The sequence below is a fragment of the Arvicola amphibius genome, chromosome 6 (genome assembly GCF_903992535.2).
Source record: "Arvicola amphibius chromosome 6, mArvAmp1.2, whole genome shotgun sequence".
In the NCBI taxonomy this organism is placed as follows: Eukaryota; Metazoa; Chordata; class Mammalia; order Rodentia; family Cricetidae; genus Arvicola; species Arvicola amphibius.
In genome coordinates, this window is record NC_052052.2 from 2292802 (window position 1) to 2319847 (window position 27046).

Sequence of the window (27046 nt, forward strand, 5' to 3'; positions counted from 1 at the left end):
ACCTGGCAGGGACCCCAGGACGTGGCCTTCCGGGCAGAAGCCAGGACCTGTGCGGCTTGCTGTGTGTTAAAGAATTAAACCTTAGAGTTGGCCATGGTCTCATCTTCTCTGCTACCTACAGGACCTCATCCTTTGCACCTGAACCACACGGGCCAGGTCCCACGCCACGGCCCCATTTATGGGGGAGAGCCACACCTCCAGAACCCCTCTTCCAGGCTTCACTTTGCAGAGGGCCAAAGACCACTCCCTGCTTCAGATCCAACACTTCTGCCTGGGGCATGCTCTTGCTACTGGGGCCCCTTTGGAAGGTGGGAAAAGCGTGGGATGGGGTAGGTAGTGCAGGGGCTGAGGACAGCTCTTCCCAATCGATTGCCTCCTGGCGTCTGAGGTCAGGATGTTTTCACATACGACTGTGCCCCGTACCCTGATGAATATAAAGCGGCTCTTTATACACATATTATGCCATACACTCTCCTGATCCTGCGGCCGCCCGTGCACGGGACGGCATCAGTGCAGGAGCACCATCTCTGTCTTCCTTCTGGGGAGCAGAATGCCCGGACACCGAGCCTTCTCTGAGCCTGACTCTGAGAGGCTGGGCAAGGACCTGGCGCCCTCTGCAGGTCTCTCCGGTGGCCGGCTCGGTTCGGCAACTCCAGCAGCCAGAGGGGTCTGCCCCTCCCGATCTCTCCCAGTCCACTGCCCCCTTCTCAGCCGGGCCTCCCTCAACTCGGCCCCGCCCTTCAGACCCGCCCCCAGCCTCGGGCCCCGCCCCCATCACCCCCAGGGCTGGAGACGCGTCCGGGGCTTGCGGCAGCGGCCCTGGCGAGGGGCGCAGGTGAGACGCACTCCGCAGGGATTAGCAGCTTCCCGTTGCAGCCCACGCAGGTGGACCTGGCAGCTCGCCCCCACCACTCCTATGTCCTCCCTCCGGGGCTAGAGCTTCCCTTGCCCTAGAATTCCGGAGTGGGAAGGGCTAGATAAGGCCTAACTACCAAGGGCTATCAGGCCCGGAACTGGCGGCCCAGCTCCTCTCAGGACCCAGGAACTCCCTTGGGGCCCGTTTCTTCCTTTCCTTTAGCTATCTGCTCCTCTTCCCACCTTTGTTTTCTTTATTTAAGGCTCGAGGCACCAACCCTGGCTTACCCTACTGGGGGAAGGTGGGATCCACTGACCAGACCCTGACAGCCTTCCTGGGCACCGGAGGCTTCAGCCCCCACCACGACTCGCCTTTGTAAGTTGGGGTCTCAGAGGTACTCTGTGGGCAAACGGGTCTAACGAGCAGCCGCATGGCATGTTGGACTCCTGTGTGCACACCCCTTCGGGGAGGTTCTGGGTTTGGAGGGGCCTCGTAGGCCCTTCCTACTGTGTCTATGACGATTGTACAGATCAGGGTGCACGAAGGCCAGGAGACCCCGGCCCGAGGAGCCCATTGCTGTCTAGTGGCCTGTCCAGCCACGGATGGTTGGCAGATAACAGGATCCCACTACCTCCGGCTTGAACAAATTGGGGAGACCCCCATACCCCAAATTCCACATGCGGGCAGGTTTTGCTGTAGAGACGGTCCTGTTAGAGCCAGTGTTGCATTGATGTCTAGACTGCATGTGTGGTGTAGCTGCTCTGGCTACTGCATAAGCAGGAAAGAGGTGGCCACTCTTAATTGTGAGAGAGCAAAAGCTTCCTCTCCCCGCATTCCACTTCACCCCGCTTCATCCCGCACTTTGCCCACAACTAATGGCATGGCAAAAGAGGGGTTCGGGTATCAAACTCATCTTGGCGTGGCTGCCACCCGGAGCCAACACTCCTGCTGTCCACCTGAAGGAAGGGATTGAGCCTTGTGCAGGTAGCTGGCGTGCTCTGTCTGAGGGGGGTAACAAACAGGACACTCCAGTCACGCTTGTCACCCCTGGAGGTCAGCCAGAGGCCCCACCTGAAGACACTTGTGGTTAAGATGGCGTCCCTTCTTCCACCCAGCCAGCCTGGCATCCTGGGCTTCTGCAGCCGTCTTCTGCAGCCCTCTAGCCTGCTGTGCCTTTGGGTCACTGTGCACATTGTTATCTAGGATGCATGCTGCCTTCCCATGGCCTCAGCGGCTGTGAGGCAGGGTCTTGGAGCTGGGTGCTGTGAGGGGACACTTGGATGCCCAGTACACAGGAACCTTAACCTTCTCCTTACCTCAGCCTGTACTTCTGGTGTGTGCCCTGTTCCCCTCAGGTAAACAAGAGGCCACGGGAGAGGTCAGAGGGTAAATGAGAGGGTTAGTCAAGTATCCATTGCTGGCAGGCCTGCAGGGAGGCAGGAGCGACCATGCATGGCAACATTGTCACAGTGACTCCTCCTCCTCCCAACCCACTGTCTGTGCCCCCAGGGTGGCTGGCCCTGAAGGAGTCAGGGATTGTTTGGTGGTAGGAACCTTCCTGCTCTAGGCACTCTTGTGGCCCCTACTTCCTGCTAATCTATAATCTACAGGGGCTCCAGAAGCCCTGCTTGATGCCTCTCAGGGGCAGCAGGTGGAGGAGGGGAAGAGGACAGCTGCTGCCCAGCAGCTCCCTGGCTGGCTGGACTGGTGGTACCAGCCACCATCCACTGCTCATCCCTCTCTTTGCCAGTCTCTCTGGAAGGCAGCTCCAGGCCTTATCGGCTGGGCCTGGGAGGAAGACGGTTATCGGGTCCTTGGCAGCTACACTTTCCTGGTCTCTGAGGGCAGCACTGGCTGCCTCCCCTGATAAATGTCCCGCAAGGGAGGAGAGACCCTGACCCCTCAGAAGAGGCCCCAGCTGGCAAAGCAGAGGCTTACATTCCAGAGGGTCAGGGCTTAGCCAGGGACTGCCCTGCCCTCTGGGTTGGAATTCCTGCTTTGCTTAGTCCTTCTGACCCTGAGCTAGTTTCTAGTTACCTTGGTAAGTACCGCCCCCTCCTTCCAGGCTGACCCTTCAGTGACAGCAGTCTGGTCTGATGCCTGTTTTGTCTCCGCTCTGACTGCTGTAGCCTCCCCCCTCTCCCCCAGGCCTACAGCATGCAGTCCCAGGAGAGTGGGGTCCGCTACAGCAGGTGGGACAACAGCAACCGGGATGAAGTCAGCATGACTGCCATGTCCAGCACAGAGGAGCCCTCATGCTATAGGAGGTAAAATCCCAACAGGCCGTGACCCCCATTGCACTGACCAGCCTTGTCCAACCATTGGGCCATCCCTCTGGATGGACAGGTAACTCCCAACTCCAGCAGGGCACTCAGGAGGCCCTGATCTTCCTTCCCCATCCAAACCTATCCAGGTCTACCTGGAGCCCTGGCTTGGGCTCACTGATGGTTCTTGCTCTAGGCTCTCCCAGAAGTTGTGCTCAGGCAAGCTGGGGATCGCCATGAAGGTGCTGGGTGGAGTGGCCCTCTTCTGGATCATCTTCATCTTGGGCTACGTCACTGGCTACTACGTGCACAAGTGCAAATAAATGCTGCCCCGCTCCCGCCCCCCACTCCCTCCCATGTCCACAGACCCCAGGGCATATGAAGATGCCAGCGTGCACTGTCAGCACAGCTCCAACATCCTAGCGCAGGCAGCATCAGCTGCATACATGCTGGGACTAGGCTCAGTCCCAGTAGAGCTGGAGGGAACCTCCCCAGGCTGGGCGCTACCTATGGTGTCCACATCCCTTTGACCAATGCTAGGCCAGATCTTCCTCAGTCTAGGGCTTGGCCTGTCTGTAACTGAGGCAAGCCACAGCATGTGCTCCTCCCTGTGGCCTTGGGCAAAGCTCCTGGCCCTCTAGGCCTTCCAGATTCCTGGCTGTGCCCTGAATAATGATGTGTCCCCTACCTATTCTTTTTAGGGGACACAGATAAGGCCCCATATAGAAGACCTGTTTCTGTATATGGCACAGAGGCCTTTTCAAACACAACATTGTATGCTTTTTATTTGAGAGAGGGTTTCTCTGTGTAGCTTTGGCTGTCCTGGAACTCACTTTGTAAACCAGGCTGGCTGGTCTTGAACTCAGATCCACTTGCCTCTTTCTTGAGTGCTGGGATTAAAGACATGGGCCACCTGGCATACAACATTGTATTCTTTTGTTTGGTTTTTGATTTTTTGTTTTTCGAGACAGGGTTTCTCTGTAGCTTTTGGAGTCTGTCCTGGAACTAGCTCTTGTAGACCAGGCTGGCCTCAAACTCACAGAGATCCGCCTGTCTCTGCCTCCCTAGTGCTGGGATTAAAGGCAGGCACCACCACCCAGCACAACATTGTATTCTTTAGCAAACTAGGGATGTCTTTAGGGATGTCTTCAGGGATGGCCCTAAGAGAAAATGGAGGCTGGTGCCCTGCTCGCTGCCTCTCCACAGGCTCCCCCTCCTTACGGAGCCTGTAGACAAATGACTGCTTACTGAAAGAACAGTGGGTGACTGACTGTCCTAGCAGTGCTGCCCAGCCAGGCATGACTTGCTGCAGGCCTGACCCTCCTCCACAGCTCTTCCTGTTTGGCTCCGTACTGGAATGTGCCCCTCCTGGCTGGGCCATCTCCCAAGAACACAGGAGACCTAAGGGTCGGGATGTGGTTGGACGTGTCCCTCCTTACTGGGCCATGGAGGACAAGCCCTTCAACACTTGAGGGAACTGTGGCCTCCTCTCCAGTGGTCTACATAGAACCTCCCTGGGCCACCCCTCATCCCTGCCGTGCTGTGAAATGGTTCCAGGCTTGCAGGACGTTTGCTAGAAAATATTGAGGTGAAGTCTGCACCCTGGGATGAGAGGGTGGAGGGCATGGGAGAAGGGGAGCCAGACAGTAGATGGCAGGTGCCAGAAGACTAAACCCACCGCTCGCAGGTCGGGAAGACTCCTCCCCCCCGCCCCTCCCCATTTGCCTTTACCGCACTGACAAGTTGAGGGGCTGGGCCACACTGGCCAGGGAAGGCTGGTGCAGCTGGCCTCATTCTCAGAACTCCTGGTTTGTATTGTCCTGAGCTCCAGTGGCCCTCATGTGGGAATCTGCAGTGGAATTGCTCCAACTGGCCTGGGTCTCTGTATTACAAATCTAGGCCTGAGTTCTAACAGACACCACCTGTCCCCACTCACAGGCCCCAACTGAGTAAGACAGTGGAATGCCCCGCCCCCCGCAATAGCAAAACAGGCATTGGGAGGTCCCAGGGAAGGACCCCTCAAGGCCTAGTGTGGCCATTGTCAAGAGGGCACCCTGGCCTGGTTAGCCCTTGTGGGGTAGGAGCAGGTGTGTGCCTGGACAAATCAGACATGGCTGAGGGGTGCGGGGGCGGGGCAGGGAGGAGCAAGTGTGTTCCATCTAAGGGGCTCCAGTTGAGAGAAAGCAAGTGCCCAGCTTCTCTTGGTAGTCCTGCACCCCTGGGATGACAGTAGTGGATGGGCATCTAGCCATATCCTGTACTCCAACTGAGACAGGTGCTCCCAGCCCTGGCAACTGGCCAGTGTCTTCAGCCTAGCACTCTCTGGTCAGTGCTCTACAGGGAGTGGGTAGTCTCAAGTGGCCACAGGCCATGGCCCTGGTGGGCGTCCAGAACCAGGTGGGGATTGGGGCTGTTTTCCCACGTCAACGCCAGGAACAGACCCTGCGCTGTCCTGCTGACGAGAGCGGGAAGGCGGCTGGGTGCAGAGAACACGCTGCAACCAAGGGGTTTATTAGAACAAAGAGGCGTCTGCTTGTGTCTGTAAAAAGTTCCAAAAATTTTAATCTCACACATGGGCTATTCTGGAAGAAACAGCAGGAACTGGCAGGGGTGGAGGGGTGGGCATGGGGCAGCTCCACCCTTCCACACTTTGGTGAATCCACACAGAATAGGTGAGCTCTTGCCATGGTCACTCAAAGGGACCCAAGAGCAACTGTGCAGTCACAAGGCTTTGTCCAGGACACTGCCTCGAGGGACCCGCAGCCCCACTGGCTCTGACAACCACAGGACCTTGCACAACCTCGAGACTAAAACCACAAACCCAAACCGTTGTTTTACAGAAGACAGGAACTGTCCTTTGAGGTCAAAGACCAAAGAAAGGCTGAAGGGCCAGGTCCCTTCTGCAGCCAGATGGTAAGGCATAGGATAGGGCCACTAAGTCCCTTGTGCAGCTGGCTGGGTCCTCAGGATCAAGCGCTTTGGTTCCAAGGATGGAAGGTATGCCGGGTATGTACGCCAACACACGCAGAGTGAGACAGGTGGTAGACAAGGACAGACTGACACGGAAGCCTGTAGGGCCGTGTGTGCCGCACACCTTCCCGCCACTGGCCAACAGCTCACAAACCAGCCTTCCCATCACTCACAGAAATCTGTCGACTACCCAGGACTACATGGGCATGGCCTCTGGGGCTGAGGAGCAGGTGGACTCCAGCCCTGGGCGCATGGCAGCAGCACCGTGCTAGGACCCAAGCGCCAGAGGTTACAATCACAATATGATGCTCTCCATTGTCTCTGCTATTAACATGCTGTCGAGAAGTGAGCACTGTCCCACAGGATGCCTGCCGCCATTCACCCTGAATTCACACGTGCACATCAAACCCTGCTCAGCCTCCCCCCGTTACCCACAAGATTCAGAACATTTCCAGCAGTTATGTGAACATCCACGAGAACAGCAGACTCTCATTAGTGCTGTAATGATGACACAACTCACTTTACAACCGTCACCCAGACAAAACGCAGACACCTTAAAACACTCAGAGAAAAGGGACAAAGAACAACCAACCACACAGAGACATCTACAGCCAGTGCCCCCACAGGAGCCACAAGTGGAACCAGTTATGCGGCCTGGATGTCAGCGAACCACAGTCACATAGGGAGGGGTGGTGACCAGGTCGGCCTTGGACGGGTAGACCACCTTCAAGCTGCCCTCCAGGTCCACCACTCGGACCTGCTCCACCACCAGGGGGCACTGTCCATCCTTTCCAGCTCTCAGATTCAAGCTGGGATCAGAAACCCCACAGCTGGCATCAGCTTCCGTACCCGAGAGTGCGTCTTCCTCTTTATTTTCTGAAGTGCTTTTGTTCAGTTCTGCCATTTTCTGCAAAGAAAAATAACTTTTTAACAGAGAGGAAAAGTGACCTAGGAAGTCAGGCTGCCGGGACCCAGAGAGCAGCAAGCAGCAGCTATGGGAGGGTGGGGACACAAAGCTGCCCTCATGGCCAGGATCTCGCTCGGGTGGGGCCACTCACCAGAATGAGGCTGTCCATGATGTCCTTACAGAGCTGCAGGCTCGTGGCACTTGTGACTTCCAAAAACAAGTCGCATGTGGTTTTCTTAATCTGAAGAGTTAGAGTTCAGGAGAAAGTTATTGGTGCGGGGACACCAGCTGCTCAGCGTATTCAGGAGAAAAATCTATGAGCAGAGTTACGCAGGGCTGGAGGTGTAGAGCACCTGCCTTGCATGCATGAAGCCTTGAGTTAAGTCCCCAGCACTGCATAAACCAGGCAGGAATGGTGGTACACAAGGTACACATCTATAATCCTATAGCATCAGGGACGTGGAGGATCGGAAGTTCATGGTAACTCTTAGACTATATATCAAGTTAAAGGCCAGCCTGGGCTACACGAAAACCTGTCTTACACTAAGAACTTGTAGCCAGGGCCACAGACTGGGGGACAGCACGATGGTGACTTTGTAGAGGTGGGTGGCACCAGGTGTGAGCAATGCCCAGGAGCAGAGGGCCCCAGTCCTCCACTCTGCATCTCTCTCATGAGCGGGCACGAGCAGGTGGCGCAGCCTAAAGGACAGGTCCGCACGCCATACACTGCCTACCTTTGTCTTCTCACTGTTTGTTATAGGTGGGAAAGAAATCACATCTCCTTCGGCATCCACGAGACAGGGGTAGTTTTCCTTCCCGTCCAGTAAGTGAAGGTACCTGTGTGGGAAGGAATCCAGGTGACAGGCAGTGTGAGCCCTGCATCCTCATCTGCCCAGAGACCTGGGAGGTGAAGTGACAGAGGGCCTTAGGTCTGACAGCCCTGACCACCACTGACAACCTGATGGCTGCCTGGAGCAGGACCCCTCCCCCGACTCCCTAACCCCTCACAATGGAGTCTGGCCCTTTCAGGAGGGGTAGTGACTCTCCCTTAGAAGGAAGTCTGGGGAAAATCCCTCCCCATCTGCTTATGCTGTCTTCTGGCAGCTGGAGGGCAGGCTGAGATACAGGGATTTGTGGTGGGCAGTGTGCCGACCTGTCTGCCAGCTGACTGACCTGTGCAGCCCGGAGACGCTTTGCCGCTTCTTCTGCTTTCTCTGCTCCTCAGCCTCCAGCTGCAGCTGCCTCACTAGCTCCTTGGCCTTGGCTTCTTTCCGCCCCAAGGGCACAATCTGTAGAGCAGAAGCTTATAGCTCATTGTGTTACTGAGGCCCACCAGTAAACATGAGGAATGCTGTATACCTCTCTATCTTAATCTCTAGCCAGGGAGTGGGTTGCCAAGTCACCAAGTCTGGAAGCAAGAGACTATATTTCCAGAGACCCCTCTGGAGAGGGGGTGCTCAACATTCAAAGTTCTGAGCTCACAGACACCTGTATTTCTAAAAACATGTGATTGCTCAGAAGGCCAGGGGAGAGATAGGAATCACCTGAGCTGGTCAGGCATGCAGTGGGCACCTGAGTCCCTACCCCTGGTCTCTATGTAAATCCAAGCCTGGAAATCACAGCCCAGAGAGCAACCAAGTGATACAGCTCACACTACAGGTGTTAAGTGAGACCAAAATCTTTTGTTAAAGTTGGTGAGCTACCTAGGCATGGTAGCACATGCCTTTAATTCTAGCACTTGGTGCAGGGCAGGTAGATCTCTATAAGTTCAAGGCCAGTCTCCTCTACACAGAAAGTTTCAGGTCAGACAGGGCTACAGAGTGAGACCCTGTCTCAATAAAAGTGGGTAAGTACAGGAAGCCCTTTCCAAGGCCTCCCTTAGAACAGGCAGAAATCACGTCCCTTATGCACTTGCCCAGAAAAGCACCAGGTTAAGCTTCCCAGGCCCAACCCCCAGCCTGTGAGTCTAAGGAAACGTGCAAGGGTAGACGGAACGGGCAGAGCAGTTGGTACCTTCAGGTCACCGGGTGGCCGGGCTGCATACAGCAGGGGCCCGCGCACTGCCTGGAGGTCGTGGGTCGCAATGGTTGCTGCTGTCCTCTTCTCACAGAGGTCCTCATGGAGCTTGGTCTGCAGATGAGAGCAGAGGAATGGGCTTCAGAGTCCCTGCTGTCCAGGGAGGCCTGAAGCTCTCCACTACAAAGTGGCACCTCCCTGCCTCCCAACTCTGTGGTTATCTGGTCGCCAGCAGCCTTTCTCTTCTCTTTAACTCTAGAGCTCTCATCTCAACCTATCACTCTGTCTACAGGGCAGATTTCAGGTCTGCTGCTAGGCTGGGCATGGCTGGGGCGGGAAGGGGGCACTACTGGCCTGGCCTCCTCCCTGAGCTGCTGAGGGACGTCTCAGATAGCAACTCTGGCCTTGCCTGCACAAGGCTGCACCGGTCTCTGCTGGGCACAAAAGGCAAAGATGTGCTTTTCAGTGCACAGGGAGACAGCTTCCAGGAGCGGTCCAGTCAGCCAGACCCAGAAACTTCCATGAGGATGTGCTGCTGAGAAGGGACAATTGTACTATTATCCATTTATTTATTATTTGTTTGTTTGTTGTTGAGATAAGACCACACTGCAGTCCTGGTTGATCTGGAACTTGCTATGTAAACTAGAATGGCCTCGAACTCACAGAGATCTGTCTGCCTCTGCTGGGACTAAAAGTGTGTGATACCATGCCTGGCAAGAAAAGAAAATTCTAACATGGTCTCATATTTTCTGCAGAAATCAGAAATTTCTCACTAGCATCAAACATCACCAATAAATTCATGTCTGGAGTGGGGTGACAGCTGTGTGTAGGAACCAAGGGGATAGGCAATGGACGTTCTACACCCTGAACCAGGGCCTGCCATACTACCACTGATGTAGGGAAACTGAGGCATGAAGACTACCTTGCACCTCGTGACCCTGACCTGACTGCTGGCTCCAGTGGTATACCCAGGATGCAGCCCTACACCCAGTATACAGGCTCCCCAAGTCAGTCTGCTGCATGCATGCCCACCCCAGCAAGAGCACCCACCAAGTCAGTCTGCTGCATGTATGCCCACCCCAGCATGCAGCACCCATCAAGCCAGCTCACTGCATGCATGCCTACCCAGCATGCAGTCCCCCAAGTCCACCTACTGAGTGCCCACCTGAGAGTTGAGAAAGCGACGGAGTGCATTTCCCGGCTGCAGGTCCATGCCTCTCACGATGGCCCCCACAATGTACGGGCGCACATCCCTGACCTCTGGGCTCACCCTGACTGTCAGGGGTGTGGGGTTCTCAGAGACGTGCAAGACCTTGAGCATCAGCCTGGCTGAGTCTGCTACCTCTTCCTCGCCCTCCCCACTTTCCCGACGTTGCTTCCGCTCCCGCCTCTTCTTTCTGTCCTCCTTTTCAGCACCTTCTTGCCGGCCCTTGCTCCGGCCACCGCGGCCACCAGCACGTAGGTACTCTAGGATGGATTTGGTCTGGCAGCCACCCACCATCTTCTCCAGGCGCTTGTCTCGAAGTTTGTTCCCTCGGAAGTTGATCTCTTTGAGCTTAGGGCAGTCTGCCAGTTCCGCAGGGATCTCGCTCAGCTGGTTGTTGGAGAGGTCCAGTGTCTGGGGGGAAGGAAAAGAACTGGATGCCCAGGTCTGGGCAAGAGGACAAAAAGTCCTGTGGTCCAGGCCCAGGAGCCACAGCCTGGCTAACCCTCCAGGGGCTGCTAACTCAGTGCATCAGGCCTGCAAGCATAGCAAACACTCAGACCTGTCAGCAGGCAGGGGACCGATCGGAACTCCTTCCAATCTGAAAACAGGGTCCTCAAATGGCACCCTGCTATTTCTTTAATATAATGACAAAATCAAGCACCAGCAGCCCCCTCCCTAGACCAAGTATGACATCAGGAGCGGAACACCGCCTCAGCTGGGGAAGGCGGTAGGGCCACTGTGTCCACGCTACACACACACAAAGACCAGTGGTCTGTGGAAAAGGACATCCTGTTGCTATCCCTACCGCCGGACAATGCTGCTGTTACGAACACGGGGAAGAGTGCAGCCCTTCAGCCTCTACAGTCATTGTAGCTGGGGGGAGCTCAACAGCAGGCTAGGTGTAAAAATTCCTTTCCAGGGAGACATAAACTAATGCCTGCCCTGCCTTATAGAGCAACACTGTCCAGTTTGGGGAGCCGGTGGTTTTTAGTGAGCTTTCTCAGAACATGGGCCAGGGTTACTTACAGGAACCTCAAAGCGGCCACACCACTGGAAAACCTCATCACAGCATGGGTGAATAGATGGAGTGTCCACACACACACACACACACACACACACACACCAGATCACAAGGCCACATACACGCGGGGCAGAATCACATACATTCTGAGAATGTAGCTGGGAAGGACTGAGACAGCTCCAGTGACCTCCTCCTAGGACATCAACAGTCAACACGCCTGATCTGGTCTCAGTCACAGCTGCTCTGTCCAGAGGACACGTGCTACATGCCTGGCTTGGAAGCAGCTCTGAGACACACACACACACACACACACACACAGATATCCCTCTCAGGGCTGGTGGGGACTGTCTGCCTGGCTCTCTGCTCTTACATCAAGCACCCTTCAGAAGAGCCTGGGAGAGGTCACAGGCACCATGGGTGCGATACCTCAGCTCAGAAACCAGAGCCATGCAGGGGCTGCAGCAAGCACTCAGATGCAGTCTGTGGCAGCTGAGCCTGGATCTCGGGGCGTGGAAACGGGAAGAGGACAGCACAGGGAGCGGACTGTTATGGAAACACCTGCTCTGGATGGTGGCGCTTCTCAAGCAGGGGAGAGGGAAACTTTGGCTGGAGCCACCAGGCTGCTTGAGGTGGGAGGTTACAGCACAGAGGGGATCCAGACACACCACCCAGGGACAGCAGAGACTCCCAAGGCAGAAGACAGCCACAAAAGCCAAAGGAGAAAAAGCATGAAAGAAAAGTGACACAGGCCCTTGAGAAGGGAGAGGCCAGACAACAGCAAGGCCTGTTGGGTAAAATGCAGGGCTGGCCTGCATGTGCAGGTGCCCTGCAAGGAGGTCCTTGAGAACAGCACTGCTGGCCATGTCCATGATGGAGCACAGTGCTCCTCCACCAACACTCAGAGCCAGCAGTTTTCAGCTTTAAGGTCTGAGATGTGGGTGTTTGTGTGAATGTGATGAGCTATCTTGGGAAGGGAGCTCATGAGGTGCTTTAATGTGCTGACTTGGACTGCGACGGGCCTTTCTGCAGTGCAGCCACACCAGCGCCCCAGCCCGGAGCATAAGATCTGTGCTCTGTCTCTGTCCACTGGAGGGCGAGAGCACCGGCAGGACCTAGCTGTTCCCCAGTTACTCCACCGACCTCTTAGGACCACTATGACACTATCAGGAACCCTGCTGGGTCCGTACCTTCCTCCCAATCCTGAGAAGTCATCAGCCCAGACTGTCAGTTTGTAACAGTCCGTCTGCAGCCCTGTAAGCGTGGACACGGGGGCTTCTGTGCTCCTTAGAGGAGCTGTGCACAGTGTCCCCATGATGAACATGACCTGAAGGTAAAACATGTGAGGTGGAGGCCACTGGATTTAACCTTCCTTTCTCCAGTTGAGGAGCAGTCTTCTCAGTGTATGAGACTCCTAACTCTAGCAACTTGAGAAGCACCACTATCCACTCCAGCCCATTTAGCAACTTTCCCAAGTCCCCTTGGTGTCTTCTGGGGCCTCCAGAATTCACACTGTCACTCTGTCAAGGTGCCCGCTCCGTGGGACTAGCAGGAGATGTGGAAGGACAGATGCAAACCCAGACACCTACACAACAAAGCTGTCTCAAGTGACATGAAGCTAATTTGTAAAAATGAAATTTCTGGAAACGATCTTCAGCTGGAGTGGTCAAGAAGCTTCCAGAAGAGAGACTGACATAAAGGCTCCAGAAACCAACACGAGGCCAGCAGTGTCTGAGACATTGTTATCTGAACTGTAATGTGAGCCACATGTATAATTTTACATTTTTCCTGTAGCACACTCAAAAGAATAAAATGATTAGATGATTTAAAAAAAAAAGAGTTGTGTGTAAATGTTCAGACTACAGTGGGATGAAAACACTTCTCAGACACTGGGTTGAATGAGACGTTTCTGCTTCCGCTGTTGAAATACAATTTACTGAAGACCCAGGAAAGCAATAAGCAGGGAAGGAGGACGTGGTAGGGTTTGCTTGTACAGCACAGCCTCAGAAACAGCCGTTAGAGGAGGGGCATCTTCCAGAGACACCACCTGACAAGGGCAGGACAGCAACAAAGATGAAGACTGAGTCAGAGAGAGGCAGATGGGTCCTGCCACATGGAGCCACAGGGTGAAGTGTTCTTGTAAGAAAGGTGACGCTTGGGTTGAGCCGGGTCTCGGCGCCTAGTGTGGCAACCTTGTCATGAGAGCGGAGCCTGGGCTCCAGCTGCGATGGGCCCTCCTGTGTGGAAGGTAACAACAGCAGATGCTGAAGCAGGGCAGAATGCTAGGTGCCAGCCTCCCAGTGCCCAGGGGAAGCTGTGAGTGGCTGTGCTTGGGCACCTGGATGCCTTGCAGGATGTGCTGAACACCTGACACCAGGACATCCAGTGGGACATAGGGACAACCGAGGCCACCTCTGCACCAGACACCTGCTAGGAATGGGTTCACAACACAGCAGTGGCGGCAGTGTGAGGCCATGTCTGTGGGACACATAGGGACCACAATATGGCAACAGCTGCTGGGTGAATCTGGGCATTTTGGCTACAACTGCGATTCAAAGATTGGGAAGGATTTATTTACCCCAGATTCTGGTCAGAGACCGAGACTTTGGTCCCTGTGTGAGTGACAGTGAGGGACCAATCCTTGGCCAGGAAGAATCTCTATGGGGTGTCTTCGTTGACTAAGTCTACTTCAGAAGTCTCAAGTGAAGAGCACCGTAAGTCTGGGTGACAGACACTGCACAAGTAGACCATAGTGATGTCACAAAACCCTTTCTGGCTTACCACAGCCCCTGGCATGATTCCTAAGAGACCACAGAACTCCAGAAGAGAATGGTTATTATTACTTTGGGTTCACAGGTGATGTGGGAGTCCCCTCTGTGTGTTGATTGTATTGGTTAATGAATAAAGAAACTGCCTTGGCCTGTTGATAGGGCAGAACTTAGGTAGGCAGAGGACGGAACTGAATTCTGGGAGGAAGAAAGCAGAGTAAGAGAGATGCCATGGATCCGCTGCCAGATAAGACATGATGCTGAAACTTAGCCGGTACGCCACTGCCATGTGGCGATACACAGATTAATAGAAATAGGTTAAAACAAGATGTAAGAGTTGGCCAATAAGAAGCTGGAGCTAATGGGCCAAGCAGTAATTTAATTAATACAGTTTGTGTGGTTATTTCGGGGCTAAGCTAGGCGGGCAGCTGGAATGAACAAGTGGGCCCTCTGCCTGCAACATGCAGGTCTCCTGCGAAGAGAAACCAAGCCACACAGGTCTAAGGCAGAGCAATAAACTCATACGCCAGCAAGCATAGTCAACAGAGAGGGAGAGGACAGCAGAGGGAGGCCAGCTGCTGCTTGCATTCCTTGCCCCAAAGGCCGAAATAGCAGATTCAAGTTTTCCTATTGTTCTCCTAGGATTAGGGTTGAGGAACTGATCTAGCTTTGTGTTGGTAGTCCCCCAGGCTGGTATGGGGCCAGATGTGGTGGTAGCTCCTGGGCAAGAGACAAAGAGACCAGCAGAGGCCTTGGTGTCGATGCCCTGGGCCTAGTCAAGCAGGCTTTGTGTGTCCATATCCTTGCCTCTACTGGTTTTGCTTTTTTTAATCAGTGGAGTGTGGTTTAGTGGCAAGAGGCTAGGCCTGGAGGCCTGATATCTTGCTTCTGAGTTGCCAGGTGAAGAGAGAGAGAGGAGTTCCAAGATGATGATGATATGCAGACAACAGTCAGCTGACACACACACACACACACACGCACGCACGCACACACACACACGCACGCACGCACACATACGCACACACACATACACGCACACACACACGCACACACACGCACGCACACACACACACACGCACGCACGCGCGCGCGCGCACACACACACACACACACACACACACACACACACACACACACCAGCAAAGGCAGCTGCATCCGTTTGTGGAGCCAGATCAGGTCAGTGGCTGGTACAAAGAGAGGCACCATGCTATCGCAACCATCGGCCTCCTGGAAAGTCAAAACATCTACTACATAGGAAGGCACAGTGTCCAGCCTGTGTCCCACCTAAGCCATAAGGATGCCAATGACCTAGTGGTCCAAGGTACCACAGGGAGTCACATCTCACAGCCTCCTCCAGTCCTCATGGAGATGCCCAAAAACAGGTATCATTCTGCAGAGTGGCTGGCCCATTTCTCTCTCTCTTTCTCCTCTCTCTCTCCTCTCCTTCTTTCTCCTCTCCCTCTCCTCCCCCCCCCCCCCCCCCCACACACACAGAGAGGCATATTGTCAAAGTGAACCCTTGTGAACCAGCCGCTATGCCGATTCACCTTCATTAGGAAAAGTCTGCATAAGGTTGAGAAGCCGAAGACACAAAGGCCTGCCCTGCCAAGGTTGCACATGGGGCGGGGGGAGGGGGTAGGCAGGACTCAACAGACTTAAAGAGTACCTGGTGAGCGTCAAACATGGCGGGAGCCTGGGGCCACAGAACGCAAGAGCTTTCTATGAAACGGAAGCCCCAACCCGAGCGACCTCTGAAGGCTGCTGTTAGGTTGAACACCGCCAATTCCAGTTCTCTCATGTTTTTGTGCCTCCTCTGGATGCACTGCCATTTGGAAACCCGATCACTTACACACAAAAGAACGAGACCTGGCTCCCTGCTACTGAACATGTCCCGACAACTTTTAAAGTGCCCCACGTTCGGAGACGCCCGAGCAGGCGGGTCTGAGCAGCGATCTGGGATGGACCGGCGGCGGGGGCCAAGGCAGCCTCCGAGGGGCCCCAGCTGACCTTGAGCGAAGCCAGGTGCGCGACGTCGGGGCTGAGCTCCCGCAGGCAGTTGTCGGCGGCGGCCAGCTCACTGAGCAGCGGCAGAGCTCCCGGGAGGAAGAGCTCGGCGGGGAAGGCGTCCAGGCGGTTGCCGGTGAGGTTGAGGCTCTGCAGGCGAGGGGCGCAGCGCGCCAGGTCGGCGGGCAGCTGGCGCAGGCGGTTGCCGCTGAGGTTGAGGCTCTGCAGCTGGGGCAGCCCGGGCGGCTCGGCGGGACCCAGGCCCTCGCCCGGCGGCAGCGCCTCCAGCGCGTTGCCGGACAGGTCGAGGACGCGCAGCGCGGGCAGCGGCCCCAGCTCGGGGCTCAGGCCGGGCCCCAGCGCGTTGCGCCGCAGCACCAGGCTGTGCAGCTGCGGGAGGCCCTGGGCCAGGCCGGGCCCCGGCGCGCGTAGGCTGCCGCAGCCGCTCACCTCCAGGTAGTGCAGCAGCGGCAGCGTGAAGAGCCGCGGCGGCAGCCGCCCTCCCGCCGCCTTCACCCGCTCCTCCAGCCCCGGCCCCGTCAGCAGCAGCTCGCGACGCCGCTCGCGCTCCGCGAGCTCCAGCTCCGGCCAGGCCTCGGATACCGCCGCCGCCGCCATCGCACCCACCCGCGCGCCGCTTCCGGAGTGCGGCGCCTTAGTTCCGGCGGGAGCCGGAAGTGACGGCAGAGAGTTTGCGGGGTGGGTGGCCGGGGGATGGTCACTCAGGCTCCCTGGGGCTGTCTGGTGCTGGTGGTCCTGGGGATTCTAATAGGCTAGGGTGGCCTTTTTTCCTAACACCCAAACACCAGCTAAGCACACAGTTGTGCTGGGGATGTCGTTTAATTAGTAAAGCCCTTGTCTGGTGTGCGTGAAGCCCTCGGTTTGATTCCCAGCTCTGCATACTCGGTGCATGGTGGTGCACACCGGTCATCCCAGCCCTCAGCAGGTGGAGCCCGTGCGGGACACTGGGAGAGTATACAGCTGATGGCAGCTAGCATTCAACAGGTCGACCCCCGAGATGAGTAACTCTCTGATGGGGAGCCCCACTTGGCAAAGATCGTGGGGTCACTGACAGTGAATCCGTTTGTTTCTGTGATTTTTCTACCTTTCTTCCCTAAAAAGAGCTACGTGTATCTTCCCCACCGCCTGTGTGTTTATTTTGTATTCCATCTACTGGGCACACATATATCTGTGGGTGGACAGGAAGATAATTTCTATTTAAGCTGTATAATTTCGATGAATAGAAATAGTAGGATATTTTTCATAGCTCAGACTGTCATAGGAAAATTACAATATTCTCAGTTACGTAACAGCTTTTAACACATTTAATTGATTTTAGACTTCAGCGCAGATTCAAAATGGACTAGTTGCCCTGGCAAAACGTGCACAAGGTCAACTTCCCAGGTGTCTGTTTGTTGAACCAAGTCAGGCTGACAACATTAAAGACATAACTCCGTGCAGCAATTGACTTCTTTTTTTTTTTGGCATAAAGCTAAACATTTATTAAAGGAGAGAGAGAGAGAAAGTAGGAAAAAAGGAGAAGAGAAAGAAAGAGGGGAGAAGCGGGGAACACGTGTGCTCCAGGAAGGGAGGGCAGCAAGAGCAGCAATTGACTTCTTGCATGCACTCCTGGCCCCAGTTTGTGATTCAGGACTCAAGGTCCAGTCAACAAACTGTTTATTGCTTAGGTCCTGAATTTTGATGTCACTCTCCATGTCTCTCAGGCTATGTGCAGAGAGGCTGTGCCTTCTTCCTGTATGGCCAAGCATTGCCATGGCTACTCATTTCCAGCCAGCCAGTCACTGTGACAGTCTAAGCCTGAGAGAAACCATGTGATTCCTCGTATATCAGGATGACTCTGTTTCTTATTGGTTATTCAAGAAATGCTATGTGAGCCTGAAAATATAATTTATATATTGTCCAGCGCTCTCTCTCTCTCTCTCTCTCTCTCTCTCTCTGTGTGTGTGTGTGTGTGATGTAGAAGAGAGATGTAGCAGTGTGAGTGTGTGTGAAGAAATGTGACAGTAGATAGAGTGAGGAAATGTGTATAGAAGAGAAATATGTGGAGGAAAGAGATGTAACTGTGTAGAGAGATTGTCTAAAGAGGTTTTCAAGATGCAGTAATAAAGTTATTATCAGAACACATAAGTTATTTTCCTAAAAACCCTCAGATAGATAAGAATTTTTTCTAAGTCCTGTTACTCCGAAGGCATTCTTTCTGCAACCCTGGGTGCAGTCCTGGGAGCTGGCCTGTCGGGCTGCAACAAGGCAGGAGGATTAGGAGTCCAATGCCAACCTTGGCTTTATAACAAGTTTGAGGTTGGTCAGCCTGGGCAACATGAGACCATGTCGAGAAAGTAATAAAAGAGACAGGCAATGAGAATACAATTTAGTCAGTATGGCATACAGGGATGAGGAAAAGATAAAGGGCTCCAGTGACCCCCCTCCCACCAGGCTGTCTTCAGGGTACTGACAAGAGCCTTAGATTTAAGTAGAGGAAGAATTGGGATAAGCAACAAGAGGTAGCCCAGTTGGTAGAAACATATGCCAGCCCAAGGTTCAATCCCAGCCCTGGTGGGAGGGACCAGTCTTGGGCTAGGGTACGACCTAGCCATCTGTATGTTCTTTCTGGTCCTGGAAGGTGGTCCAAGACATTGAAGTTGTATCTGCTGTCTTCCTTGGGGGGGGGGGGGGTGGCTATCAAGTTTCCATAGGTATTAATTAATGCTCCAGGATGAGGCCTAGTGGTCAGAAACAATGGGTTAGGACAAAACTCACTGCACTGGGCCTGGGATGCACTGGGTTCATTGTAGTAGGATAATCCTTCTGATGTTGTGAATATGTATTACTCTCATTGGTTAAAAATAAAGCTGATTGGCCTAAATAGGGCAGGATAAAGTTAGGTGGGACAATCCAATTGAGGACTGGGATGAAGAAGGGTGGAGTTGAGAGAGAGGCCAGCCAGCTGCTGGGAAAGCAAGATGCTAGAGGACAGGTAAAGCCACGAGCCATGTGGCAATATGTGGATTAATAGAAATGGGTTAGTTTAAATGTAAGATCTAGTTAGTAACAAGCTTGAGCTATTGGCCGAACATTTGTAATTAATATAAGCCTCTGTGTTTATTTAGAAATGGGTGGTTGGGACAAAAAAAATTTCATCTACAGTTTGTCAGAAGATAATAGGAAGAGTCAGGCACATCTTCGGAGACTGGATTGTGATTACTAATCTGTGGTTTGCTAGGGAACTGTGCAGGAAAACACAGCCAGGGTGAATGGGGATAGTAGTAATCATGGTGGTTATGACTCAGGATGGCTTTGATTATGTCGAGTGGAACCCATGATGGGCGGTGGTGGCGTAGCCAGGCAGTGGTGGAACACACCTTTAATGCCAGCACTCAAGAGGCAGTGCCAGGTGGATCTCTGTAAGTTCGAGGCCAGCTTGGTCTACGAAAAGAGTTCCAGGACAGCCAGGAACTCTTTTTGAAACCCTGTCTCAAAAAGACCAAAAAAGGAAAGGAGGAGGAGGAGGAAGAGGAGGAGGAGGAGGAAGACCCAACACACTGCCAAGAGTCTTTAGAAAAGAAGCAGGAAAAGGAGGAAGCAGACAGACGGACAGTGGTAAGGGGAGTAGAGATATGAGACACCTCAGCGGGTTCTCCCCTACAAAGGAATGGACCTCATGTATGATTCATTGGTTTGAGTCTGGTGAGATTTGTAGCTGACCTCAGCACAGCAGAACTGTAAGGCGAAGCCTCTGTGTTATCCTGCTAAGGCAGCATTGGGAAGTACTGTCGTATTTCAGTAGCAATTAGGTGGAATGGACTGGGCTGGAGGGGGGTGTGGTGCTTGTTCCTTTACTAGCGCATAAGAGCCCCCTCCCTTGGAGACACGCAGTCTTGGTTGGTTAAGCTTTGAAAGTCCTCTGCCCTCCTCTCTGGGTCAGAGTCCTGTATGTGATAGCTCCTTGACCCACACATCTGTCCTAGTCAGGGTTACTATTGCTGCGATGAAACACCATAACCCCAAAGCAAGGTGGGGAGGAAAGGGTTTATTCAGCTTACATTTCTACAAAACTGCTCATCCTTAAAGGAATCAGGACAGGGACCTGGAGGCAGGAGCTGATGCAGAGGCCATGAAGGGGTGCTGCTTACTGCTTGCTTCCCATGGCTTGCTCAGCCTGCTTTCTAACAGAACCCAGGACCACTAGCCTGGGGAAGGCACCACCCACAATGAGCTGCCCCCCCCCCCAGTGATCACTTTTAGAGGAGCAGCAGGAGGCAATTGAAGTTCAAGATGTTAGCCCACCAGGAGGCAATTCCCTGATGGATGAATCTTTGATAGACGAGGTTCTGAGACCTCAGACTCTGGGATGTCTTTTGCTTCTGCTGTGTCTTTACATGTTTGCTGCCGCTGTCTTTCTCTGGTATCTGGCACGGTGTGAACAGGTGTGGGAGATTCCCACTGTCTGAAATGTAGTATGTTTATCTCATTCTGCTGGGCATTTTTACCTGTGAATTCTTATGAAGATGATTCCTTCCTAAGCTGCGCTCTCTGGTTGATAATAATAATGTTTATACAGAGTTTTGATGAATAAAAATACATACAAGGACATGTTACAGAGCCAGGGCCTATGAGTTTGACCTAAGGAGCTGCACAGATTGCAGATTAAGAGAAATGATTGAGTCCCAGGAGCCGGGCTGGCTCCAATTCCTTTCATCTTAATGTAGAAAGAAGCACTCACAGGCTTCAGTGTGCATCATTAGCTCAAACAAAGCCTCACAATAACCTCAGGTTAGAGCAGATGCTTTGAAGACAATCTAAAGTTTTAGAAAGCCACATAGTTGAATGAGAAACTCTCTAAATTCAGAGAACAAGAATAAAGCAGCCCAATTATTACTAGCTGACACACTTTCCTTACTAGGATTGGTTGACGACCAAAGGGTGATGGTTAATTCCTTGTAACCATTTCTGCCCTCAATCTCCTGATATAAACAATATTGACGAGTGGGTATGGACTCTAAACATTTAAAGTAGAGCTGACCGATTCTTTTCCATATACAAAATTTTAGATTCATGATTTCTTTAAGATTCCTTGTAAGATTACCTTTTAAGATAAGTAGTAAAAGCCGGGCGGTGGTGGCGCACGCCTTTAATCCCAGCACTCGGGAGGCAGAGGCAGGCGGATCTCTGTGAGTTCGAGACCAGCCTGGTCTACAAGAGCTAGTTCCAGGATAGGCTTCAAAGCTACAGAGAAACCCTGTCTCGAAAACCCCCCCACCCCAAAAAAAAAAGATAAGTAGTAAAGTGATTGTTCCTTTCTTTGGCTCTACAAAATGCAGCCTGCCTGTAGAATACCTTGCTTGCTTACACACTGCTGATCTATAACAAGTTGCGTGAGTGTGAATGGGCCTGGGTTCTAGGGATAATCGATTTCTCACCTGTCATACAGAAAATCATGGAAGGGATGTGGAAAAGAGGCTGTGTTTTATTTGTACTCATTGTAATAATTCACTTGAAAAACAGAATGTATGGGCTGGAGAGATGGCTCAGAGGTTAAGATTACTGACTGTTCTTCCAAAGGTCCTGAGTTCAATTCCCAGCAATGATCTGATGTCTTCTTCTGGTCTGCAGGTGTACATGCAGGCAGAATACTGTCTAGATAATAAATAATAAAGAAAACACTAAAAAAAAGAAAAGCAGAATATAACCACACTGTAATTTTTATACTGCCTGAAAGATTTTCCTGAGGTATATAAGATGTAAATGAGAGAATGATGAGAGAGTTAAAATAGATTAGAAGGAAAACATCAAGAATGAGAGAGCTAGAAGGAAAACATCAAGAATAAAGATAGAAAACATCAAAAGAGGGGCTGGAGAGATGGCTCAGAGGTTAAGAGCATTGCCTGCTCTTCCAAAGGTCCTGAGTTCAATTCCCAGCAACCACATGGTGGCTCACAACCATCTGTAATGGGGTCTGGTGCCCTCTTCTGGCCTGCAGGCATACACACAGACAGAATATTGTATACATAATAAATAAATAAATATTAAAAAAAGAAAACATCAAAAGAGATAGAAGGGACATTTCTAGATAGAGATAGAAAAGAGAAGATAGAACACAGAAGAATAAAGAAGGAAACCTTCAAGAGACAATGTGTCTTTTCCCTTAACCCCCTCTGCTGTGGGATAATGCTCTTGTACACTGTAAAGATTTGTCACTTGTATTGTTTAATAAAATGCTGATTGGCCAGTAGCCAGGCAGGAAGTATAGGTGGGGCAACCGGACTAGAATTCTAGAAAGAGGAAAGGCAGAGAGTCAGACCAGCCAGGAAGCAAGATGAGAACGCCTTACTGGGAAATGGTTCAAGCCATGTGACTAAACATAGATAAGAATTATGTGTTAATTTTAGTTGTAAGAGCTAGTTAATAATGAGCCAGAGCTAATAGCCCAGAACGTGACTTACAAATCCAGTGAGCTGGGCACAGTGGTGCTTGCCTTTAGTCCCAGCACCTGGAAGCCAGACCCGTGTGGATCTCTGAGTTCAAGGTCAGCCTGGCCTACACCACGAGCTCTAAACCAGCCAGGGCTGCACAGTAAGACCTTGACTCAAACACAGAAACAGGACTGGAGAGAGAGCTCGGTGGTTAAGAGCTCTTAGTGCTCTGTAGTGGGCCTTGGTTCAATTCCAGTACTCACTCAGTGGGTGGCTTATAACCATTACTCCCGTCCCAAAGAATCTGGTGCCCTTTTCTGACTTCTATGGGCACCAGGCACACATGTGGTGCACAAACATACATGTTGGCAAAACACACACATGTAAAAGGAGTAAATCTAGTAAAAACAAATGAAATCTGTATATAAAATCTTGAAATAAAAGTGACAAACACTGAATGATCTTTTTACTGTATTAATGTACTCAAGTCAAATTAGCACATAAATCCTAAAACAATAAAAATATATTATTTTATACTTCTGGCACCTGAAATAAAGACAAATAGAAAAACTATGTTAAAACATTAAAAAGTTGCAGATTTTCATTAAAGGTATTTACAATGTATTTCAGTATCAGATATGACACAATTCTTTTAAATTAGGTTTAATAGAATATCTTTTATGAAAAATAATATAAATAAATATTAAATATCCACAACGTGTCGTACGTGAAGCTTGAGGAGTGTTCCACACTTTGATATTATGAATGGTGGGCTCTTAGCTCCCTCCCTGAATCAAGCACAGTGGTGTGGAGCTGTGAGGCTGTCAAGATCGCCAGTCACCTCTGCAGAAACTCATGATTCTGTAACAGGCAAACATGGGAGCTAAAATGAGGGATTCTATTTTGTTCTGTTTAATTTTGAGCCAACGCCTCACTCTGGAGCCCAGGCTTCCCTTGAACTTGTGGTGAGCTTCTGACTCTGGCCTCTCAAGTGCCAGGAGTACAGGTTTGAGCCACCATGCAGGCTAAGAAGGAAGGATTTTTACAGCAGATAAAAAGCATCACAGGTGTCTGCTTCCTGAGTGCTGAGGGTGACTTCCACTGTTGCCTGCCTGTACTCTGAGACGGCTAGAAGACAATGGCCGGCGCCCAACCTACGGCACCTGTGCTTGGCTCTCTAAGTCGTTTTGTGCTCTCTCCACACTAAAGGCCTCTGACAGGATCCTCCTCTCAACAGATCCTGCTCTCAGCCAAGTACAGTAGCTGTTGGCCAACAGCAGGGGTGAGCTCATGGGATTAACTACCCAGCATGCTCGCTGCTCAGGCACCTATACATATGGATTTTGTTTTACATGGTTGGGAATTTTAAAGAAATATGCCCTAAATTTATAACACTCATTTTCTCAATCCCAGACATTTCAAAGGGAAATGAGGAAAACCTCAGGAAGCAGGCACAGGGCAGGGCCTCAGTGGCCCCCTTCAGCCTGTGGCGGAGACAGGGGCATGAGTTTCAGATGGACTCTGTTCTTCCCACAGATGCTTGTCTGCTGGAGCTCCTGGGAAGAAGGCGGGTGGAGGATGCTGACAGCTGTCCCCTGAGGTCTTGTGAGTGACATCCTGTGAATGATCTGGGAAAGTGGGTTCATTTACATCACAGGACATAACACAACTTTTTGGGTTAGCAAATGTGGAAGGTGCTCTCTTGTGCCATAAAGAAACTGAGGCTTGCAGGTGGGTTATGGTCAGGTGAGAAGAGGGTAACCAGGGGACATCACCCAAAGTCCATTTAGGACTCTGCAGCACAGGATCTGAGCCCGCTGAGGAAAGGCATCAAGGTAGGGCTGTCAGTGGGGGATGGGACCGGTGTGCACAGCAGCACTGGGCAGTGTGTCCTGGAGGGGCTTGTTCTTAGGACGGCTGCCTTTTGCTCGCTTCCCTTTATTGCTTGTTGCTGTATATGGTGTGACAACCTAGCAGGCAGGCCGTGAGAGAGACGACACAGGAGGTTCAGTCTGGCTTGCTGCTGTCTGCTAGGGCCACCAACGCTGAGCTTAGCCCTGTGCAAAGTCTAACATGTGCAACAGACACCAGTGAGCTCAAAGTTTGGGGTACATCTCAGTAGTAAGGAAAGTGGGTGCTGTACTCGCTGGCTTCCTGAGCAAGAGGCACTTCTGTGCCTGGGCACTGACAAGGGCCTAGCGTGGGACGGGTTCTTTGGTCATATCCATGCACTCTGTTCCTGCGACACGAGAGGCCAAGGTCAGCAGGCACAGAGTCCTGCATCACTATGTCAACACACATGGCTTACAACGGGGAAACTGCACAGCCCCCGGCAGGGACAGTGGAAACTGTCACCGTCTCATGTACGTCCTGCTGGAGCTCTTACTCAGGCCCCCCTTTGGGGTGGGGATCTTGCTTCCAACCTTGGGTCCTGAGGTGCCTGACTTCGATGCTGCTGGGCCCTTCCCTGTAGTGGAGACAGATGCACAGGACACAGAACAACATGAAAAGAGGAACTCTTACCTGCAGGTGGACTGCAGACCCCACAGTGACTGTGAGAATGGCCGAGAACCCACACCAGGTTAGAAATGCACATGGCAGTGGGAGAGGAAGACACAGGATACATGGTACAGAAGGCCCAACTCCAGAAATGTGGCAGCAGCCACAATGAATGTGACCTGACAAGGAGCCATGGGCTTCTGTCCACTTACGTCTAAGAGGCTGGCTAAAGAGATCTTGCCATGTGAGCCCTGCCTGAGCCACTATTTCCCGCTGAACCAGGAAGGGAGTGGAGGGCCTTCCTTGTGCGTAAGTACGGAGATGCAGAGCTACCCCCCAGAACAGGCCACTGTTTCACGGTATCACCACATCCAGAGGTCTTCTGCTCTCTGGGAGGGCATCTTAATCTGAAATGAATGCCTTAGATGGTGGGCTGAAAGAAGGCAGTGGCTTCCTCTGTGGGTGCAGCAGCTGTGGGGAGCAGCCGCTCCTTGGAGAATGGGGTTAGCAGGTCAGATGCACATGGACAGGAAACTCAGGATGCATCTCACCTAAGTTGCAGCAGAACGCAGGGCCCCATGTGTGACTTTTGACTCACCTTGCTGCGGGGCTGTGGCTTTGCTGAGAACATGTGTCTTGCGCAGGTTCATTGTGCAGCCAGTAGGGCCCATCAGATGAGCCTTCCATGCCTGCAACAAAGAGGAGGTACAGCATGTTAGCCTGGTGGCTCCAAGGGACCTGGGGTGCTGCCAGAGTACACAACTCACTGTTCATAATGGGAATGAGTGCCAACCAGTGAGAGGCCTGGCTCCCTGCCCTTCTTTGGCCTCAGCACCCAAGTCTTACAGGCTGGTTTTGCATTTCCCATTCCACCCTGGATGACTGGAACCTGAGTCCTGTGGCTACAAGGACTTATTTTTGCCAGCTGCTAAAAGGCACTAGGCAGTGGCTCTTCCCTTGTTGAGCTGCAGGTGAACATGTAGGTTAGCTAGCAACTCCATGGCAGCCCAGGAGGTCATGAATGCCAGCCTGGGATCAGGGGAACCATGAGGTAGTAAATGGATGTTGTCACACAGAGCTAAGGTAGCACAGACACCTGGTATAATAGGGAAGTCACGTGACAGTGAACAGCCATCGACCCAGAGAGGGTATTAGTGCATGGCAGATGGTGGGCACAGAGGGAGGGCAAGAGAGAGAAGGCTGGGCAGCTGGAAGTGGGTCAGCAAGGGCAGCGCTCATGATGAAAAATGAAGGTTCCTAATTACAGAGGAGTCTGGACGTGCAGGGCGTGCAGGTGTGAACAAGTCCTCTTAGCACAGGCAGCAGGGCAAGCACAGCAGTCTCAGCCCGGATGCGGTTCTGAGAACAAGTCCCGCTTACAGAGCTCAAGGCCTGGACCTGTGAGATGGAAACAGTGCCCTGCCCAGAACAGAACCTGATAATAAGCAAGGGCTGGATCCACGACTCAGGACAACTTCAGGGTTGTCCAGGGCAGACACAGTAATTCTGTGTCCTCGGGCCTTTTTTGGTTGGTGAGGCTACAGAACTTGGGGACGGGGAGGAGGGAGCATGCTGGGATTCCAGGAAGACAAGGTGAGGAAGGTGCACTGGCTGGGTGTGGATGGGAGACAGCAGACAGCAGTGGCCCTCCCTGTGCTGAGAGAGAGACAGGGCCACACATCTTGGCAGGACAGCTGATTCCTGTCTGGGTAGAATATTCCAGACAAGAGGATACAGTCAGCTACAAAGCCTCAGAAGACCAGGCGAAAGGACCCTTGCTGTCCAGAGGTGATCATCCAGAAGGGCAGGGTGGCCATGGCTCTGTATCTACTCTCATCCATGAGTTTAGCAAGACACTAAAAGCAGACAAGCTGCCACAAGACTAGTGAGCTGGCCTGTCATTCTGAAAGCCGCTAGAGCTGTGTAACAGGTTCCTTCAAGATCGAGAAAACCTCACGCTGTGGGAAAACTCCTTAGGCAGGAAGTCCTCAAGACTGATCAGGGTCACTGCGCCCCTCCCTGTCAGGGAATGCAATCAAGCTGCAAAGGCCCCAAGACCAACCCAGCTGCCTGGCAGAGGTTTAGACCAGAGTCACCAGGAAAGGA

General features: G+C 52.5%; 3 protein-coding genes across 4 annotated transcripts in view; 1 reads left to right on the plus strand and 2 right to left on the minus strand.

The window, feature by feature from the left end:
* Positions 1-755: 755 nt before the first annotated feature.
* On the plus strand, positions 756-4021 carry Smim1 (small integral membrane protein 1 (Vel blood group)). The gene is made up of 4 exons (XM_038334646.1): positions 756-835; positions 1119-1231; positions 3005-3123; positions 3317-4021. The coding sequence occupies exons 3-4, from the start codon at positions 3014-3016 to the stop codon at positions 3441-3443; spliced, it is 237 nt and encodes a 78-aa protein (XP_038190574.1). The 5' UTR covers positions 756-835; positions 1119-1231; positions 3005-3013; the 3' UTR covers positions 3444-4021.
* Positions 4022-5653: 1632 nt separating this feature from the next.
* Positions 5654-16635, minus strand: Lrrc47 (leucine rich repeat containing 47). Its single transcript, XM_038334842.1, has 7 exons — positions 16014-16635; positions 10179-10631; positions 9011-9127; positions 8171-8286; positions 7732-7834; positions 7149-7238; positions 5654-6997 (listed from the first exon to the last, which is right to left on the minus strand). The coding sequence occupies exons 1-7, from the start codon at positions 16626-16628 to the stop codon at positions 6752-6754; spliced, it is 1740 nt and encodes a 579-aa protein (XP_038190770.1). The 5' UTR covers positions 16629-16635; the 3' UTR covers positions 5654-6751.
* A 6257-nt stretch (positions 16636-22892) lies between these two features.
* The window catches only part of Cep104 (centrosomal protein 104), a 34160-nt gene continuing 30006 nt past the window's right edge, over positions 22893-27046 (minus strand). For both annotated transcript variants that reach the window (XM_038333055.1, XM_038333054.1), the window contains exons 20-21: positions 25539-25629; positions 22893-24908 (exon numbers count right to left, since the gene is read on the minus strand). In XM_038333055.1, coding sequence (XP_038188983.1) covers positions 24793-24908; positions 25539-25629 — 207 coding nt within the window. In that variant the 3' untranslated portion in view covers positions 22893-24792. The remainder of the gene's footprint in view (positions 24909-25538; positions 25630-27046) is intronic.

What these genes read in the sequence shown, in the direction of transcription:
- Smim1 (XM_038334646.1), top strand. Translation starts at nt 3,014, where the DNA reads ATGCAGTCCCAGGAGAGTGGGGTCCGCTACAGCAGGTGGGACAACAGC. An exon ending in GAGCCCTCATGCTATAGGAG is followed by an intron (nt 3,124 to 3,316) that starts GTAAAATCCCAA and finishes TTCTTGCTCTAG; the next exon opens with GCTCTCCCAGAAGTTGTGCT.
- Lrrc47 (XM_038334842.1), bottom strand. Translation starts at nt 16,628, where the DNA reads ATGGCGGCGGCGGCGGTATCCGAGGCCTGGCCGGAGCTGGAGCTCGCG. An exon ending in GTCGCTTTCTCAACTCTCAG is followed by an intron (nt 9,128 to 10,178) that starts GTGGGCACTCAG and finishes TCTCATCTGCAG; the next exon opens with ACCAAGCTCCATGAGGACCT. An exon ending in CAAACAGTGAGAAGACAAAG is followed by an intron (nt 7,239 to 7,731) that starts GTAGGCAGTGTA and finishes CTAACTCTTCAG; the next exon opens with ATTAAGAAAACCACATGCGA.